The sequence below is a fragment of the Poromitra crassiceps genome (assembly GCF_964638095.1).
Source record: "Poromitra crassiceps genome assembly, chromosome: 8".
Classification (NCBI taxonomy): domain Eukaryota; kingdom Metazoa; phylum Chordata; class Actinopteri; order Beryciformes; family Melamphaidae; genus Poromitra; species Poromitra crassiceps.
This window is the reverse complement of record NC_139629.1, coordinates 36,781,157-36,801,587: the sequence shown is the minus strand read 5'-3', so window position 1 is coordinate 36,801,587 and position 20,431 is coordinate 36,781,157. Positions and strand designations below refer to the sequence as shown.

General features: G+C 45.8%; 1 protein-coding gene across 1 annotated transcript in view; it reads right to left on the bottom strand.

Annotated features, from left to right (window-relative positions):
* Positions 1 to 20,431, bottom strand: part of nphp4 (nephronophthisis 4) — a gene marked incomplete at both ends in the record, with an annotated part of 207,644 nt that overhangs the window by 134,595 nt on the left and 52,618 nt on the right. The window contains one exon of the mRNA XM_083641194.1: positions 1,334 to 1,518. Within this exon, the coding sequence (XP_083497320.1) occupies positions 1,334 to 1,518 (185 nt within the window). The remainder of the gene's footprint in view (positions 1 to 1,333; positions 1,519 to 20,431) is intronic.

The window sequence follows — 20,431 nt, the reverse complement described above, 5'->3', positions numbered from 1 at the left end:
TGTTTTTTCAAAGTAAAAGCATAGGGGGGATATCAATACTGTTTTTTCAAAGTAAAAGCATAGTGATATATATCATTATAAAACAGTGTGAATCAGTGTAACCACGAGAGGTCGTGGAGCGTACAGGCATAAATGTACACAAAAAGTTGAAGCTGATTTGTCCAGGAGATGTGGACAGACATAAACACAGATAGATTAACTCACACAACCCAACACCTGATGTCCTCCAGGCGGCCTGGCTGGCACAGATGGCAACCTGAAGTGTGTGTAGGAGTCTGAGTCTAGCGGTAAAGTACAGCTTGTGTTTGGGGCTGTTTCTTACTACAGTCGTTGACCTACATCACCTATAATGGGCGCGGAGGGAAAAGAAGGAGGCCATGTTGAGGTGAGTGTTAAAGTGATGTTGAACTTTAAGTTGTGTAATGTGTAGCTTCCTGGCCATGATAATAACCCCAACATCTGTGATTCTCTGTTATCTGCTGGAAAATTGCATGTTTTTCTCTCTCTCCATTCACTACCATTGTATGGAGGGCCCGGTCTGAAAATCAAACAATTCTCTAGCACATAAACAAGCACAAACAATGCCTATTCTAACAATATATGAACTAGTCATGCTGCGGAATTGTTTTTAAGCGAATCACTTTCATTGTGTTTATTCAACCTTTCAGTTTGAACGAGTGGGAACCCTGAAATCCGAAGAGGAAACTTATGCCGTTTTTTATATATATATATATATTGGCAGAATCTGCTTTGTCAAAGTCCTGTCTCCGACCTTATTTTTTCACCTAGTTTGCTATTATTGATTATTTTCTTCATCCAGGATCGGGATCAGGGTCGGATCAAGTTCCCACTCCAAATAAGTTTGACGGCTGTTAGGAAACATACCAAGAAACCTTCAACGAGGTCCCATTGATTTGGTCCACGCTTTAGTGCTATTGCAATCTTTTCATATGACAAAGCAAAGCAAACTAAAGCACAAAATAAATAGTCCAAACCAACCAGGTGTGATGGGGAGGCCAGGACAAAGGACACAGTATATATCAATCCTGGAGAGACAGAGAGGGTGGCGCTGTAAGGGACAGAATTGGAGGACGAAGGGATTGGAAAAATGCAAGTCTACATATTCCACTATTTGCAGATATCTCCCAACCAAAATGATACACAAATGAAATCCACACCAACCTAGCTTTTTTTTTTTAAATGCTGTTTTTGCTGACTTCACTGGCAAAACTTGCAGTCGCTCGCCTATCGGCAAAAGGGCTCGCAGCCTGGAGAGGATGATGAAATCCCATGAAAATGACAAAGTGTACAGTACAGTATGCACTCCACTCACCCGTCCTTGGGCAAGGTGCTGTGTTTGGAGGGGCTGTCTGCCCGGCCCCGGCTGCCCGCCGCCTGGGGCTCCAGCACCACCACCTGGGGCTTCTCCAGGAAGCACCAGCCGTTATGCACCCCAACATGGAGCCGCCTTTCCTGGATGACAACCAGCTTCAGGGTCCCCTCTGCTCCAGGCTGCTTCTGGGGGAGGAGTGAGAAGGAGGAGATTTGAGTCACAAACAAGGAAAAACTCTTTCTAGGTATAATAATAAGTCCGGCTGTTGCCACGTGTTAGGAATGTCAGTCGCATGCTTTTATCAAACCCCGACTTGTTATACAGTATTCTTTTTTATATTCCATTTCATGTTTATATTCAGTTTTTTGCCTGCTGCGTCCTACTGTTATTTTATTGCTGCAATGACCCAGTTTCCCCAGGGGAAGCACTTAAAGAAATGGTGAGCAGGGGGAGGGGGCGGGGATGGAGGCTTTGGCTGCAGATCATGTGGAACAAACATAAAGGAGGACGTTGCATGACTGATGTATAGATAGATAGGGAGAGGGATGCATACAGTACATGGAGCATGGAGAGTCCAGAAGGTGGTGATGTAAGCTGCGGTAACAAACGCATCAAAGTCAGAGGGGCAAATTGGAGATGTAGATCGTGCACCTTTCCTCATTGTTCCCCATTGATTTTTGGCAATTAACGTCTTTGGAGCAACTAACGTCTTTGACTCCAGCAGGATTGGAGTTTTTGCTCATCTCTTGCATTCCCCTTACTGTGTTCCAGATGGTTTAAATAGCCTGACCTCTACGTTCTGATGCAACTATGCAAGTCATTCACAGTGACGGATTACCTTTAATGACTGGATGACAAGTCTGCCAAGTCGTTTTCAATGCCGTTTGGAATGATTGAATTGGAGTGAATGATTGGAGGTACGGCAAAACTGAAGAAACAGTTCCCCTTGTCACAATTAACACTAACTAAAGTCATTGAAAATGATGTACAAAACTGAAATCACGGAATTGCCCTTTAAGCAGCTTACAACATAAACTAAATGCATGAACAATAAACACTCGACACAAAGAGCATGGTTATTATATGGCTTTTGGCCATAAAGGCCATTTCCCCATGGATCTAATTTCAAATAGTGATGCACTAAAGCCTTGGAATGACACATCTAATCACATGCTAATGAGCCGAGAGCGGACGGGCGGCTACTGCCCTGCCCCGCCAGAGCACCTGACTACTGCCCTGCCCCTCAAGAGCACCTGACTACTGCCCTGCCCCTCAAGAGCACCTGACTACTGCCCTGCCCCTCCAGAGAAGCACCTGACTACTGCCCTGCCCCTCCAGAGCACCTGACTACTGCCCTGCCCCTCAAGAGCACCTGACTACTGCCCTGCCCCTCCAGAGCACCTGACTACTGCCCTGCCCCTCCAGAGCACCTGACTACTGCCCTGCCCCTCAAGAGCACCTGACTACTGCCCTGCCCCTCCAGAGCACCTGACTACTGCCCTGCCCCTCCAGAGCACCTGACTACTGCCCTGCCCCTCAAGAGCACCTGACTACTGCCCTGCCCCTCCAGAGCACCTGACTACTGCCCTGCCCCTCAAGAGCACCTGACTACTGCCCTGCCCCTCAAGAGCACCTGACTACTGCCCTGCCCCTCCAGAGCACCTGACTACTGCCCTGCCCCTCCAGAGCACCTGACTACTGCCCTGCCCCTCCAGAGCACCTGACTACTGCCCTGCCCCTCCAGAGCACCTGACTACTGCCCTGCCCCTCAAGAGCACCTGACTACTGCCCTGCCCCTCCAGAGCACCTGACTACTGCCCTGCCCCTCAAGAGCACCTGACTACTGCCCTGCCCCTCCAGAGCACCTGACTACTGCCCTGCCCCTCAAGAGCACCTGACTACTGCCCTGCCCCTCAAGAGCACCTGACTACTGCCCTGCCCCTCAAGAGCACCTGACTACTGCCCTGCCCCTCCAGAGCACCTGACTACTGCCCTGCCCCTCAAGAGCACCTGACTACTGCCCTGCCCCACCAGAGCACCTGACTACTGCCCTGCCCCTCAAGAGCACCTGACTACTGCCCTGCCCCACCAGAGCACCTGACTACTGCCCTGCCCCTCAAGAGCACCTGACTACTGCCCTGCCCCTCAAGAGCACCTGACTACTGCCCTGCCCCTCCAGAGCACCTGACTACTGCCCTGCCCCTCAAGAGCACCTGACTACTGCCCTGCCCCTCAAGAGCACCTGACTACTGCCCTGCCCCTCAAGAGCACCTGACTACTGCCCTGCCCCTCAAGAGCACCTGGCTACTGCCCTGCCCCTCCAGAGCACCTGACTACTGCCCTGCCCCACCAGAGCACCTGACTACTGCCCTGCCCCTCCAGAGCACCTGACTACTGCCCTGCCCCTCCAGAGCACCTGACTACTGCCCTGCCCCTCCAGAGCACCTGACTACTGCCCTGCCCCTCCAGAGCACCTGACTACTGCCCTGCCCCTCCAGAGCACCTGACTACTGCCCTGCCCCTCCAGAGCACCTGACTACTGCCCTGCCCCTCCAGAGCACCTGACTACTGCCCTGCCCCTCCAGAGCACCTGACTACTGCCCTGCCCCTCCAGAGCACCTGCCTACTGCCCTGCCCCACCAGAGCACCTGACTACTGCCCTGCCCCTCCAGAGAAGCACATGACTACTGCCCTGCCCCTCAAGAGCACCTGACTACTGCCCTGCCCCACCAGAGAAGCACATGACTACTGCCCTGCCCCACCAGAGAAGCACATGACTACTGCCCTGCCCCCCGCCATTTTGGATAGAAGCTGCCAGCATTTTGCATATATTTTCTGTGTCTTTAAACCAGACAATTTCCGACATTATTCTATTCAGTGTTTTCATCAACAATCTATTGTTGTCGAGGTGGAAACGCCTCTGAAACAGCATTTAGACAAGGAGACACTAAAACTTTCCATTTGCACCCAGGAAATTAATAAGGAAAAACAATATATAATTCATGTATTATTAATATTATATTCATGCAGAGTTGCTTGGAGTCTATTGTTATTACCTCCGCCAACAGAGTTGGCCGAGAGGTTAACTTTTGGCCCGTTTGTTTGGCTGTCGGTTTGTCAGCAGGATCTCAAAAAGTTAAAATCACAAAACTTGGCAGAAAAGCAGGTCATGGGCCAACTTAGAAATGATTAACTTTGAACGCTCACTGGCCAAAAGGGGGAGTGGTTATGGGCGTGTTCAATCACAAAAAGGTGTATATCTTTCAAATGGATTCACGTCGTAACACCACAAAACTGTGTAGAAAGGTTGGTCATGGGCCGAGGACTAACTGATTAACTTTCCACGCCCACTAGCCTAAAGGGGGCGTGGTAATAATGGCCGTGGCCAATCACAAAAAGGCTCCTAAGTTCCAAACGGATTCACGTAACACCATGAAACTTTGAAGTGCCCTCAGTTTGGTCATCCCATAGACAACCAGCATCGTTTGATCCATTATACAATCAATATGTAATGAGCCAAACTGCATCATATCAAGGTGGACAACACTGACTGCCATATTTCAGTCTAACCCTACAGTAGCTATAGGAGCCTGGAAGTAGGGCTGTGAATCTTCACTGGCCTCACGATTCGATTATGATTCCTATATAATACAAGCAGTCAGATAAATATGAAGGCCCTTTTTTACTTAGAAAGTGCTTTAAAATCTGAATGTCAACAGAAATTTAAACATAAACGATTCAACGATTCATCTGTCAACGATTCGATTCGATTCGATTCACACGTCCGCATCGCGATGCATCGATTATACGATGAATTTTGACACCCCTACCTGGAAGTGGATTTAAATAAATACCATATTTAAATAAATACCATATCCATCCATATACAGTGATATACCACTCCATTGATATATAAAACAAGAGTAAGGATGAGTGTCTCCTATATGGATGTGGCTCTTAAATAGACTCCCTCCCTAACACTAACCCTGAGACAGCAGCGGCAGCAGCAGCGTGGGCTGTTTGTCCATGCTATTCTGAAGCTCACAAGCCTGACACAAGACATGGCTAACCTTGACGCCTTGAGAGCTTTTCTGTACAAGAATTAGTCAAACCGCTGTGTCAGTTGCCGAGATACTGGGCTCTATCTGTACGTGTATGTATGTATCTATATGTGTATGGAAGGAAAACGGGCAGATGTAGAGAGGGATACCGGCTATTGGACAGCGTTGATCCAAAAATACCGGTACCGGCAATCCTGTGTTGATCAAACCCTAATGAGAATGAACACTTGGCAGTTCAGTGAGTCCCTCTGATAAAACACCAACAACGTGTCCAGACCACAACACAAGAGCCACTGTTTACTTGTGGCCTTGTATATATTACCAGTCTCATTTTAATTGGCCATGCGATGAGGTGGACATGCAAACAACCCCAACGAATGAATCATCTTAGCCGTCTCAAATGATAACCAGCGACCAGTTGATTTTCCACAAAAACTGAAATAATAAAACATTTACATACAAATGAGCCAATTGGAAACAAGTGTTTTTAATGGACGAATCAGTGTGTGAACAACAGGCACTCTCCGCCATACAGTAGCTGTTGTTTCCCAGTAGCCCCCATCCCCGCTCTCTCTCTCTCTCATTTTCCCGGCTCTCCTCGCTCTCTCGTCACTCTCCTCTCTCTCTTGCTCTCTAGTCACTCTCTCTCTCGCTCTCTAGTCACTCTCTCTCGCTCTCTAGTCACTCTCTCTCTCTCTCGCTCTCTAGTCACTCTCTCTCTCGCTCTCTAGTCACTCTCTCTCGCTCTCTAGTCACTCTCTCTCTCTCGTCACTCTCTCTCTCTCTAGTCACTCTCTCTCTCTCGTTCTCTCTCTCGCTCTCTAGTCACTCTCTCTCTCTCTCTTGTCACTCTCTCTCTCTCTAGTCACTCTCTCTCTCGTTCTCTCTCTCGCTCTCTAGTCACTCTCTCTCTCTCTCTAGTCACTCTCTCTCTCTCTAGTCACTCTCTCTCTCGTTCTCTCTCTCGCTCTCTAGTCACTCTCTCTCTCTCTAGTCACTCTCTCTCTCGCTCTCTAGTCACTCTCTCTCTCTCTCTCTAGTCACTGTCTCTCTCTCTAGTCACTCTCTCTCTCTAGTCACTCTCTCTCTCTCTCTAGTCACTCTCTCTCTCTCTCTCTCTCTCTCGCTCTCTAGTCACTCTCTCTCTCTCGTTCTCTCACTCTGTCCCTCATACTGCTTTAACCCCATCTCCATATCCGCCCACACCTTCTCCATCCAATTAGCATATCAATTGAGCTTTGGTGTTTTTTAAATGCAGAGCCTGGCTGGCTACTGACCAGCCCACATACAGCGTTCCTGCTATTCTCTTCATTTCACATCTCCACTCCGCTGACTGACTGACTCCCTCCCTCTCTCTCCCTCTGCCCTTCTAGCATCTACTATCTCCCCTAGCCTCCTCCTCATCATCATCATCAACATCATCATCATCATCACTCATTCTCACTTACAAGCGGCAGCTGCGTTGTACCAGCCCCCCCCTCCAGCACTCCATCTCATATTGTATCCCCAAATGCTCTCCCTTTCTCTCCGGCAGTAAACATGTCTCCAGAAAAGCCTCGCCCGCTCGTCTCGAGTGCTTTCAGATGGATGTGGAATGGATCCTCGGCGGGGAAACGGCCATCTAAACATCTGAAAGCTCTCTGCTTAAGACCTGAGAGTGTCTCCCCCCGGAGCCCAGAGCAGTCATGTGAGCCCAGCCAGTCTATCTCTTCCACAATCAGAGAGACAGTCAGTACTTTCGCCCGAATAAGATTTGAACACAGGACGTTGTCATCAAGGAAGTTAGATGGTATTCGACCAATCACATGTGGGGAAATGAGCGGATACCATGCCTTTGATGGTATTGGACCGATCGCAAATGGGGAAATGAGCGGATATCACGTCTTATTTTGACCGGATATCCTGCCTTATTTTCTGACCAACTTTGAGACCCCCGAAGTACAGAGGGGTAGAGCGGAGGTCCGGAGCAAAGTGCGGGAGCCAATGCGTCCATCTTGAGAGACTACCTGGAGAGGGTTCGGCTGCCGTGAGGACAACACTGGCAGCGAAAGGCAGAGCGAGCCGGAGGGAAGAGTGGAAGTTAACAAGTTGAAGTTTAAGACCCAGCAGGAGTGGTCTGCAGGGCCGCTACGACGCACGCTTTTTCCCCCTGCTTATCCATAGGATGATTGTTGTATTGTTATTGTATCGTTATGGTGTTTTCTAGGGATGGGAAAATGTGTCTCATTATAAGATTCGATACGCATATACGGCATTCATGATTCAATACAATCACAATGCAATGTAATAATAAATAAAAGTAGAATGACGACAAAGTCTGATTGTGCAGAATTCTGTTGATCTCTGAGACACAAATCTTCCTAGCGATGCCATTGGCTTGCTAGAATGTAAACAATTTAAAAAATGTCATTAGTATCAATATGCAAATAATATAATTTTGATGGAGAGCTTGTGAGATTTTGTGATTACTACAGCAGAATAAACTACATCTTTCTGCCACATGATGATATGTATTGTCACATTTTTGTATCACAATATAATGGATTTCAATGTTTGGCCCATCCCTACTATGTCTATTTTCAGCTGTAGAGACATTCTGCTGTGTTTTTGGCTTGGGAGTGTTACATAACTGCCTTCCAGCTGGATCACACAGGCTCAGTTGTGCTCGCCGCCTTAGTGCCAAAACACTCAGATGTAGCCTCACAATCCCAGGCTGAACTGCATGTGCTGCACACAGATCATCGTGAGAATCTCAGACGTTTCACTCATTTTTAGATACATCATAATACTGGTACCAGCTTCTTCCCAACCGCCATCATCAGCCTCACCAACAAGGCCCGGAAACCCCTTCCACCGAGGACCTCACCAACAACCCCCCCCCCCCCACACACACACACACACACAAACTCACTACCTCCTCCTAAACTCAACTGAACCCCCCCCCCCCATAAAACTGTAACTCATATCTAATTTAATGCCTGTTTAACTCATTGAGTGCCATGGACGTCTTTCGACGTCCAATTAAATAGTGACGTAGAGTGCCACGGACGTCTTTCGACGTCCAATGCGTTTTTTGACGGTGGGACGTCGATCAAAGCCTTCCGCAGCTCCTGTACAACTATTGTAGCTATTGGAGGTCTATAACCTATTTTACAGAACCCTTAGGTGGCGACAGTGCTCTCCAGGTTAACAGAAAGGCAGAGAAAAACAGACAATAAGTCGTTGGGGAAACGGAAATCGCATCGCATCCGTATGCATCGATATGCATGAAGCGTTTTAACGTTAGATGTGCCTGCAGCAGGCAGCAGCCAATCTGCTCCCACAATTGAGCTCCTCCATGTCCGCTGCGACAGGCTGTCGCCGACAGCCCATTCGCATGATCAGCCGTTATTATTCTCAACTGGAAGCATACAGTAGTAGCCGGTGACAAACACACGCGGAAAAAGCTGGATGTCGCCGACGCGCACCCTTCACAGTGCAGAGCAAACTCAGCAGAGAGCCACCTCCCATACAGGAGGAGTGTGCAGTTGAGGCGGGGCGGGGGGGGGGGGGGGGCACGCAGAGCAGCACACAACACTGACCCAGACAGACCCAGGCAGCAGGACAGGGTTGGCAAACGCAAGCCAGAATATCCGATGCCCACCAGCAGCAAATCAAGATCAGCAAGAAGCTGCAACCAGCAGCGCATGCAGGGGCCAGCGCTGCTGGTTGCAGCTAAAAATATTATTCTGCCAAACAAAATTCCCTGGCCTTCACTGTTTTATTGAAGGAAATTATTTTTGAGGTGTGACTACATCAGAAAATTAGCTTCAGAGTCAGTGATGTGTTTGAAATGTTTAATTTCACAAAAGGGCCATTATCTCAGCTTCTAGAAAAAAACTGCTCTTTTTTGTTAAATCAAGCTATCTTCTCCGGCTGATAACTAAAGAACGGAAAATGATATCAATAAACCTGTTCTTGCTGATGATAGAAAAGAGTCTCATCGTTCTTTTTGCGTGTTCATTGTTTACATAGTAATATCACACAATATTCTGTGGGCCTCGAGAAATCACTGAAAAAAGCTCTGAAACTCTGGCACTGGGAGCGTCCGTTCTCCAAAAGTGGCTGGCACTCAATGAGTTAACTGTCTGGGACTGTAAATTCATGTAAATTCCCTGCACATTTAATGCCTATTTAACTTAGCCTGTAAATTTAATGTACATTCAATGTAAACTCTTATTTAACTCCGACTGTAAATTCATGTAAATCCACTGCCTATTTAACGTCTATTTAACTCAGTCTGTAAATCTCATGTAAATTCAACGTAAATTCATATTTAATATCCACAGAACACTTCACCACTCATGTACATATTGTATATATTTACTCGATTTGATTGCACTTGCAACTTTGTGATTGTCTTTAGTTATCTTCCTACTTCTTATCTCTGTATATTGATGTGACCGCTACGCTGCATAAGACAAATTCCTCGTATGTAACTTGCATACTGTGGCAATAAAAGTGATTCTGATTCTGATTCTGATACAAAGCACATAAAAAAACAACTTTGTAAAGTACCAGCTATTGTTATATTAAGCGTGTTAAATTTGGTGGTGAAGTTGTTGCATAATAGGGAATATGTCATTCATAAGTAGTATTGAGTGTTTTTTTGTTGATCTTATCAATATTTTATGAAACTGCGCTAGCAAAATATTCTCATGTCATATTATGCTCATAAAATGTTATAATAAACCGAGCATTCCACACACAATCGTCTTTTTTATGCCTTAACTGTGTGACCAGTTTAAAAATATTTCTTTGCAGGAGTTACAGTTACAGCGGCAGCGGTGAGCGTGACAAGATGGACACAAATAATTGCGTCCAGTGACAACCAGATTATAATTAGGAATGGATTGTGTCTTTTTCCTCCAGAATCTGTCTTTGTTTTGTTTTCCTGGGGGAAAGATGACAGGAGGACACCATTGTCTCTTGAAGGCCAGGCTGAGAGACAGAGTTGTTTCTAAAATAGGGACATCAGTTAGACAGACGTGGCACTCGCGTGGTTTATTGGAGGAAAATCACTTCCTTATGTTCTGGGACAGTCCCAATATACTGGGGTGACATTCACAAAACAGTATTCAACACTATGACAGGGATGACATATTTCTGTAGGCCAACCCAGAATATACTGTACTTCCGGTTCCCTCGTCTCAAAGTCAATGGGATTTTTGTATGTGGATTTCGGTTAAACGCCTGAAATAAGGTCTGTGGTTAAAAAAAGTTGATGAAACGGCGAACTTCATGTTCAGCAAAATAATCTTCAGAAATGAACACCACTTTTATGACTTCTGAAGCGTTTTATGAAAATCTTAAAAAACAAGCAAACATTTACACTTCAAAAGTCCTAAAAGTGGTCATCTTTCTTTGTTTCTTCCTTTCTTTCATGGGCAGATACAGACATACAGTACGGCCTCTTAAAGATCAAATAAAAAATGGAAAGAGTTGCATGTAAAAACATTCAAAAGACTATAAACACTGTGATTTTGGCTTTTCCAAATAAATAAATAAATATAGGAGCTCTCTGTTCCCTGCATCCCCGCCCGTACCCCTCCTCCCCCTCCAAGTCTCTCTTTCATTTATTCGTTCCCCTGTTTTCTCACTCCATCAGTTATCTCTCTCTCTCTCCATCATTTCTTCTCTCCCTCTTGCCTGAGTCGCCTCTGTCTTCTGCCGCCGCGGATTTCCTCCTCCCTCGCTCTGAAATATGAATATTTTACAGCTAAGAGGCTTAAAGGGAACAATGAAATGGCCCCCAACTTAAATTATACTCCATTTCCAGTGTCGCCGAAGAGGAACTTGTCTGAATGATGAGCGCACGGGGGCAAACGTGGGCGTGTCCCTCTTTCCCCTACACACACACACACACACACACACACACACACACACACACACACACACACACACACACACACACACGCCCCCGTTTTCATGTCACAATTGCGATATTCCCCCCAAATCTTTCCAAATCCTTTCACCAGGCAGTAGCCAGTGTCACTGTACACTTGACACCTGAATTACACAGACTGCCAGCTCTTCATCCCAGCCGTTGAACACGCCCAAAGGTGTTGAGTTTGCACCTTTTTACAGCTTTGTCACCAGAGTGAACAAAAGCAGCGTGTTACAAAAAGGAAGAGTTCTATCAACACAATACCATAAAAATGAACGGTGTTACCGGTGGGCATGTTATGTCATCGCTGTAAGCCCCGCCTCCGCGTAACACCGGTAACACCGACTACCGCGGCAAGCCTAGCTGTTAGTACGCAGTGCATCCAGTGTGAGCCAAAGCCAGTTTTATATACCGATATGGCCTTGAGGTGTTGACAGGAATGCTTCTTTACGCCGCAAAACAACCCACACATTTCTAATGGGTCTGCAATCTCCTGGGAAAAATAGGCCGCATTTCTTTGAAATGGGCGTTGGGAAATGGGAATAAAGTGCTCTCCGAGAAGTCGAAAGATAATTCTACTGAAAAAAAACCAAACATCTTATCTTGTCGGGGAGGCCTAACGAAACTTTCTGTCCAGGATTGTAGTGCAGAATGTTTGCTGAAGAGCTTTGTATTTGAAAGCATGCCATAGTATGAATAGCATTACCTCGAACAGCGCTTAGACGCAGCACAGAGGAAGGCTTTTTCCCTCTGGATTAAAATCCACAACAATAATCATAATAATAATACAGGATTAACTAGAAATAACCGCCTCGCGCTTGTATGCCTCCGCCAACAAGTCAAGTTGCCGTCTACATCCATGTCTGTCCAGACTCAATCTGGGCACCCAGTCTGTCGGTCTGACGACTAATAACACCCACATACCCCCTAACCACTTCCCCTACCAACCCCTCGAATCCCAACTCTACGACCTTCCTATTCTATCCATAGGGACCCTTTTATCTAGCCACGCCCCCCCCCCCCCTTCCTTGATGTAACGGACGGATGGACCTGAGGTCACAGTGACCGTGAACTTTGAACCCCAAAATCTAGTCATTCTGATTTCCATTCACTCAGATGTGTTAAAGATGCCTACTAAAAGTTTAATATGAGTTTAATAGAACAAAGTTAGGAGAATCATTGAGACGTGTTAGTGGGGGTACTGTTGGCATGGCAAAACAGCTCAAGGGGTACATAAGACCAAAAAGTTTGGGAACCACTGAGTTAGAGGATTGTTTCTCCATATTCCAAGCTGAAAACGGCGGTGTGTGTGTGTGTGTGTGTGTGTGTGTGTGTGTGTGTGTGTGTGTGTGTGTGTGTGTGTGTGTGTGTGTGTGTGTGTGTGTGTGTGTGTGTGTGTGTGTGTGTGGGCATAAGGATGAAATATTGGTAAGCAGAATTGATTTTGCCGGATACATTGTCAAGTCGAGTAAATACACAGACCCGCCGATAAAGGAAGAAAGTCATTGAGAGCGAATTTGGAATCGCGGCCCGGGAGAGAGGAATGGAGAGCCGCCTCACTGTGTGAGCGTAGATCTTTGAGACGGGGATGAATTGCTTTCTGAAGGTTATGTTTTGTGTTGGAAGGGCGGGAGATGAAGTGAGAGGGCGTGTCCGCTTTACTAGCTCCGGCAGGGAGTTGTGAGGCGGGTGGGTCTCGACCCCGCGGGGATAACATGGTATTGAAGCTGCCGATATATTTTTTGTACCAATTGTGTCACACCTGTCATTTTGTCTCCAAATCAAACGGAAAAGTCTGAAAGGTAGAGACTTTCAGGACAGAAATGGACATTTTAGGCGGGTGAGCAGCTCCGCAAAAGGGGGGAAAAAAGATACTCTAAAACACTTTAAAAACAAAACACTAAAGACACTCTAAAACACTTTAAAAACACTATTGTCAGTCAATGTACATTGTCATTGTTGCATTTCTGGGCCCATTTTGGCATTTGGTGCGGCCGGCCACCGCTTGTCATGTGTTGTGTTAATGAAAGGCGCTACGACACGCAAAGGGAAATATTTGAAAGCCGACAGTATCAGTCTGTGTTTGACTGTATATATTTGTGCTTGTGAGCCGGGGGAGGGTTTGGCCAGCAGAGCAACAGTGATTTATCAGCGGAAGGAAGCGCCGTGCCAGTTAAAATAATGTGTTAAGGAGAGGAGTGGGAGGATGAGAGCCGCATGCTAATGACGCTGCCACTCTTTCTGCTATGGATGACTCACCCGCAATATGGGGGCGCTAACATCTACTGTGTGGGCAGCAGCAACAACACACACATGCACACACACACATACACGCACACACACACACATACACATGCAGGCACACACACACATACACGCACACACACATGCACGTACACGCACGCATGCACACACGGACGCATGCACACACACACACACACACGCATGCACACACACATATGCACACATGCACACACACACACGCACGCACACATGCACGCATGCACACACACGCACACACACACACACACACATGCAGGCACACATACACACACACACACACACACACACACACACACACACACACACACACACACTTTGGATGCACAACAGAATTCTGGCACATACAGTACATGACTTCACTTCAACATTGAGGCACGCTATTCTGCCTGCAATACAGTACGTGATGATTTGTGAAGATAGAGACACTGCGGAGCGCGTCATCATTCAGGAACCACGCCCAAAACGGGGGGAAACAAACACTCGCCCCCAATCCTGGCGTTCTCCTATGTCGCGTGCATGGTCGGGTGTTGCACACAAAGATCATATATACGGAAGATGAACACTCCAACTTACTTCAATGGCTTCCTTGTTTTGCTCGGGAGTACAAAAAAACTTGAATAGGCGATTTTTTACATTTGTTGTGTGCGCAGCCCACCACACAACAGCTTTTAGCTATGTTTAATTCAAGCAAAATGACGCTGGTGTGTGGAAATGAACGGAGAGCTTTCCCCCGTGATGGGCGTGGCCTATTTCATGCAGTGTCTCTATAGCAAAAGACATGAGACAGCATCCAACTAAAGAGGATTAAACTTCTTGAATTTTTTGACATTTCTGGTGGTTCTGAATGAGAGCTGATGATTTGATAACTAATCATAATCAAATCTGGAAAAGATAATGTGGAAGAAAGATTTGTAGTAGAGATCTTCACAGCTTTGGACCGGTGCCCTCAGACCAGGACAAGTCAGCAGCAGGTGGAAGTCTCTGCTGAGATCATGCCTAAGAAGGCACTGGAGTACACGGATCACCGGCTATAATTTGATTCAATCGATGCGAAGGACTGAGGATGTCTGAGGAAGACACAGCAGCACCCTTTAAATCAAATTACACCCAGTGACCCTTTTACTCCAGGCACTGACATTTTTGCTATGATATCAGCAGTTTGCTGATGTTTATAGACTGCAGACTTCATTGCACGAATACAATTTGTGACTACTTTCAGACCTCAAGACTTACAGCAACGTTTGTATTGGCGTGTCCAGGCCATTTTGACTGGGGTGGCCCAGGGTGGTGCACACAGACTCAAGCAAGGGTGGCACTGAGTGTGGCATTTAGGAAGGATGTAGAAAGGTTTTCCCTCACCAAAATGCAGCCTAAATTTGGAGCATTATTTAGCCCCCTTCCCAAACAGCTAGCATGACATGGTTGGTAGCAATGGATCCCTTAGGTCTTCTAGTTTAATATGTTATCAGGATCTTCACTGTAGCTTTAAAAAGTAGTCCAATGAAGCCGCTGAAAAACAGTAATGTCAGCCACAGATGCCAGCACCCTCAGGATTTTGGGGTGGCACCTGGGGTGGCCAATCAGATTTCAGTGGTGGGCAGTGCCACCCCTGGCCACTCCCTAGAAATGCCCCATTGGGCAGCAACACAGTTGAGATAGGGTTTCCCCAAAATGCAGGCGTGTCTTGAGATCTTCTTGATTCGCACTTGCATTTCAGTTCTTTTTGGAGGCACAATAGTAAATGCTCTTATCAGAAGGTGAAGAACGTCAAGCAAACCCCAATGGACGTTTTTTTTTTTTTTTTTTGTGCGATCATGGGCCCTACTCTGAAACAAGCTGCCCACTGTGACTATGGAGATGCCAAATTGGTTGATTTATGATTCTTTTCATTTCAGGGAATTTTGCATTCAATCCAGATGACAGACAAACCCCAGCCTATTAATAATCTATCAAACATCATTTGTTATATTAAATATCAAATCTGTCGATCCTGATTGCTCTGGGTGAGAAAATGAGATAAACTGAACTGAATTTGACTGTGGAAAGAACAGTGAATTTCCTCAGTGTTAATAACATTGGCATAATTTGGCAGAATGAAAAACTGGCTGGCCACAGGCCTCCTTGGCCAGACCGTGCCTACGCACCATGATCCAAATATTCATAATAGTATAATAAGCCTATCCACACAAGTGGTAGCTGGAAGGGACGCATTGTAAAACCCAATAGCAACAGATTAAATGCATTGTCCTGTCTGTTGTACAGAACTGAAACCAGCCAGGCAGGCATTGGCCTGCTTCATCCATCTATCAAAGTCTCAATTGCAATGTTGAATATTAGCAACATGTTATAAGAGACAATGTAACAGAAAAATAAAAACATCTAAGCTGATAATCCTGAGAGTCTTAAGCTGATGAAATACACCACAGCCATGAATCAGAAGACAGCCCAGAACAACACTAATCAAAAGCTTGATCTTCAGGAGGTACGGTGGTGTAGTGGTAAGCACTATCGCCTCACAGCTCAAAGGTCGTGGGTTCGATTCCCACCTGGGGACGAGGTGAACGCTGAAGGAATGCGTGCCCGTCCGCATGTCCTCGAGTGCCCACCGCCCGGGTGGGGTCGGCAAAAGGGCCTTTCTGTGTGGAGTTTGCATGTTCTCCCCGTGCCTCCCGGGGGTTTCCTTCATATAGGAACCCCCTTCACAAAAACATGCAATATCCTGGTTGCTAATGTGGTTCCCCCTCTGGTCGTTAAGGGCGCCTGTTCAGAGGGAGGGGAACTGGTTGGAATAGCGTGAACCTCCCACGTGCTATGTCCTACCGGTGAAGCTTCCTCTGTCAGGTGAAAAGAAGCGGCTGGCTGACTGCCCATGTCTCGGAGGAAGCATGGAGCCAGTCTCGGCTCTCCCCAGATCGGCAGAGGATGGAGTAGCAACCAGGATTGAGAAATCAAGTGAGCACTAATGGGGGATAAAATGGGATAAAAAATCGAGAAAAAAAAAAAAAAAAAAAAAAAGCTTGATCTTCAGTCAAATCTACATTCTGTTTCATCGGGGCAATGCCAATGGCCTGGAGTCATCCAGCCATTTAGAATCACCTAAAGCATTTTTGATGACAAAAAACTTGAGAGGCAGATGTTGCAAATGGCTGGTTTCAATATTTTGAGAAAGACTGCCAAAAACAAAAGTTTTGTTGATTTAGTTTGACAGTTATTGAGAGCTGATTTGAGTTAGCTGCAATTCAGTGGTATTCCCCTTTAACAAAGTAAACTACAGTACTGTATATACAGTAAAAACCAAGGATGTAAGGTGAGTGATAAAACACATAGGATGTTTAGAAAACGTCAGGACCTGTCAGGCTGTCAGGCAAAGACATGCAATTAAAATTTGCAATGTACAGTGGTGACAAAGTTTTTGGAGTTTCTCCTGAACATCATTCACTTCATACAAGATAACATGAGAGAAAAAACATCAGAGAAAAAGAAACAGGAAAAACATCAACAACTCTTCTTCTTTAGATCTTCCTCATTTGGCTGCTGTCGTGCGTTCTCCCCGTCTAGTGTGACTTGTGGGGTCTGGGACTAAACTCGCGCGCAGGACTTCACTCAATTTTGTCTAATCGTTCCATCGTCGATCACCGTGAAGGCCCGCATTCCATGAATATGTGATGTGGGCCGGGTGATGGAGTCCCGCTCCTCCAACAGACCTAATTATGATAAGGCGAAGGTGCTTGGTTGGCACGCGTCAAGGTGCAGCCAGTCTCCTCCCAATGCGATGTGACAAACACATTCTATTCCAGAGAATGTTCACCTTTGTTAAAGGAACACTCCGCCCATTTTCAACCAGCTTTGTATCATTAGAACATCAGTAGTATATCAGAAAACTGTAAACGGTTTTGAAGTCTGTCATTTAATTTGACAGTTATTGAGTGTTAAAGTGTGGACCAGTGACATCACTGGTCCACACTAACTCAAATTAATAACTCATTAACTCAAATCAACTCTCAATAACTGTCAAACTATTCATCATTCATCTAGTTTGACAGTTATTGAGAGTTGATTTGAGTTAATGAGTTATTAATTTGAGTTAGTGTGGACCAGTGATGTCACTGGTCCACACTTTAATACTCAATAACTGTCAAATTAAATGACAGACTTCAAAACCGTTTACAGTTTTCTGATATACTACTGATGTTCTAATGATACAAAGCTGGTTGAAAATGGGCGGAGTGTTCCTTTAAGTATGTAGCACCGTGTCCATAGGGGCAGTCCTAAGGTTGCCAAAAGTATCGGTAGTATATCCTTCCTATAATAAGAATGCAAAGTCCCTGCGTGTGAGTGAGTGAGTGAGTGAGTGAGCAGAAATCGTGTCCGGCCACAGCTATGCCATTTTACGTGCAATTGCGCTGAATCTTTCAGGAAGTAGAAAGAGCGCCCCTGCAGGTGACCTAACAAACCCGGATTTTTTGATTCGGTCATTTGCGATGGCTGCGCAGATTAATGGCTGAACTTGCGATGCTGCGCAACCTCCACCGGCCACACAGGGACGCACATACGGGTATTCTGCTAGTACTAAAAATTCGAAATTTACAACATATAGTTATATAGTATCGATAAGTATCAATACTAAAAAATGTGAATATTTGAAATGGATACAATACACATTTGCAACAGTATTAATACCAGCAGTGCTTTGTCTTAATGAAAAATCTAACAGTAGTGATTTTTCCCTCTCTATCACTGGTCGGTATCTCTTGCTTCAACAACCAAAAGTTCCATTCATGAATGAGAAACTTCCTTGAGCGTTCCACGGCCAGACTCCATTCATTAAATCAGCCTTTAGGCATGTTGCTCTGCCTGCGGCGCGGCGTTGGACCTGGCCCTGATCCGCTCCGCCTCTTCTTCTCCTCGTCTCCCCGCTCTTTTGATCGTGGGCCAACAACGTTTCAGCGCCCTCTCATCAAGAGTCATAGATTTCATTTGGGATGCGGCGAAAGGGTTGCCGAGGTGGCCGGAGGTGACGCGGCTACTGGCTCGGCACAGACGAGGGCGTAGGCAGACCCCAACGCCTAGAGGTTAAATGCTTTTTCGTTTTTTCGGCTGGAGGTCGGGACCAGCTTGAAGTGCTCCCAGAGCACTCCAATCTGGCCTGGTGCTCATTAAAGCAGACTATAAAGCTACAGGAGTTCACATGGAAAGCACATATTAAAGTACACTATCCACCTTATTTCGAGCTGCCATGATCCCTTATGTGAAATATGGGTGCTTCTGTAATCCTCCCAGCCCCCCTCCCACCGTTACGTTGTTGACACGTACACAATAACATATATAACAATAGCCCATCTGTAAACGATGTTTCAAAGCTGCAGGCAGGCGAACCGCGAACGGAGCAAATCACATCCACCAGCTTGGCCAAAAATATCGCTGATAAATATCCCGAGTTGTTCAAAGAGCAATAGAAATAGCGGATGTGATCGATAACATTATTACATTCCCGCAAACAAGTCGTCAAACGAGTGTTGTGACAAGCAACTTTTTTTCCCCAGCGTCGGGAGTTTTGGGGAAATGCGCCAGCTGCAACAATCAGTCACTTTCTAGACCGGAACTTGCACCCATACTTATTTGACATCGGGGCGATCAAACATAAGGTGGATAAAGCTACAGGAGTTCACATGGAAAGCATCAACGAGGGCACAGTCTGTGAAATCTATGGGAAAGGGAACTGCCAAGAGAAGCCTACATTCTGGGTTAATGACAAACGTATGGGGAGATTATGAGACATATGTCAGACTCTCAGCCAGAAGAAAGGATTTGTCTCGTGCCAAACTGTCTCTTTATCAATCCACGTCTCCTCTATACCCCTTTAGCCCTCTGCTACACATTACGATGATGCCAGTTGGCTTAAAAAAAAAAAAGTCATAAAATAGACCAAGTAAACATAATTTAAATACATTTTCAAAAATATTTTTGGGGGGACAGGTACACTTTAGGGTGCGTTACCTTCAGCAACACAGTGCTGCAGAGCAGTGGTGGCCTAAAGGTTAGAGAAGTAAACTTGTGACCGGAAGGTCGTCAGTTCAAAGCCTGAGAAAGGGAAAAGGGAAAAGAAAGTGTTTGCCCCTCCCTCATTACAAGATTCAAGATGATTTAGGAATATGTCTTTATGCGGTATGCAGCACATTGATCACAGCAAAACAAAACATGGAGCAGACAGAAAGACAATATTCAAATGGTAAATTATAAAGACCTTTAAAGTGACATAGTCCATATAAATGTCCATGTAAAATGTCCAGTAAGTCATTAAGTGATGTATAGTGGGGGATGGGGGGGGGGGGGGTTGTGTCTGTGGGAGAATGTCCATGTAAAAAGACGATGTAAAACTCTGTGTGAGATGTAAAGTAAAGTCCTTTAAGTGTTGGGGAATAGCGTGTTCCTCCCACACGTTACGTCCTGCCGGTGGATTGCAGAGGGGATGGAGCAATGACCAGGACAGCGGGTGAAATTGGCCAAGTAGAATTAGGGAGAAAACTGGACAAAAATCAGTGAAACATTTTTAATAATAAAAAAAAAATCCTGGTGGACATCCATAAAGGAATGGCCTTACTTCAATGCATTTTAACAAATTTCCATTATTAAATCAAATAAAGTACTTTGATTGATTGATTGATTGCCTCTTTTTGAAAGTATTCTATCATCATTGATGCTGTATTGTGTGAGTGTAAAAGAAGCAACACTGTACCATACAGGGTTACGCGCCGCAGACACGCTGGCACGCGATCACAAACGCACTCGTGCACGCTCGTGAGCACGTGCACACACACACACACACAC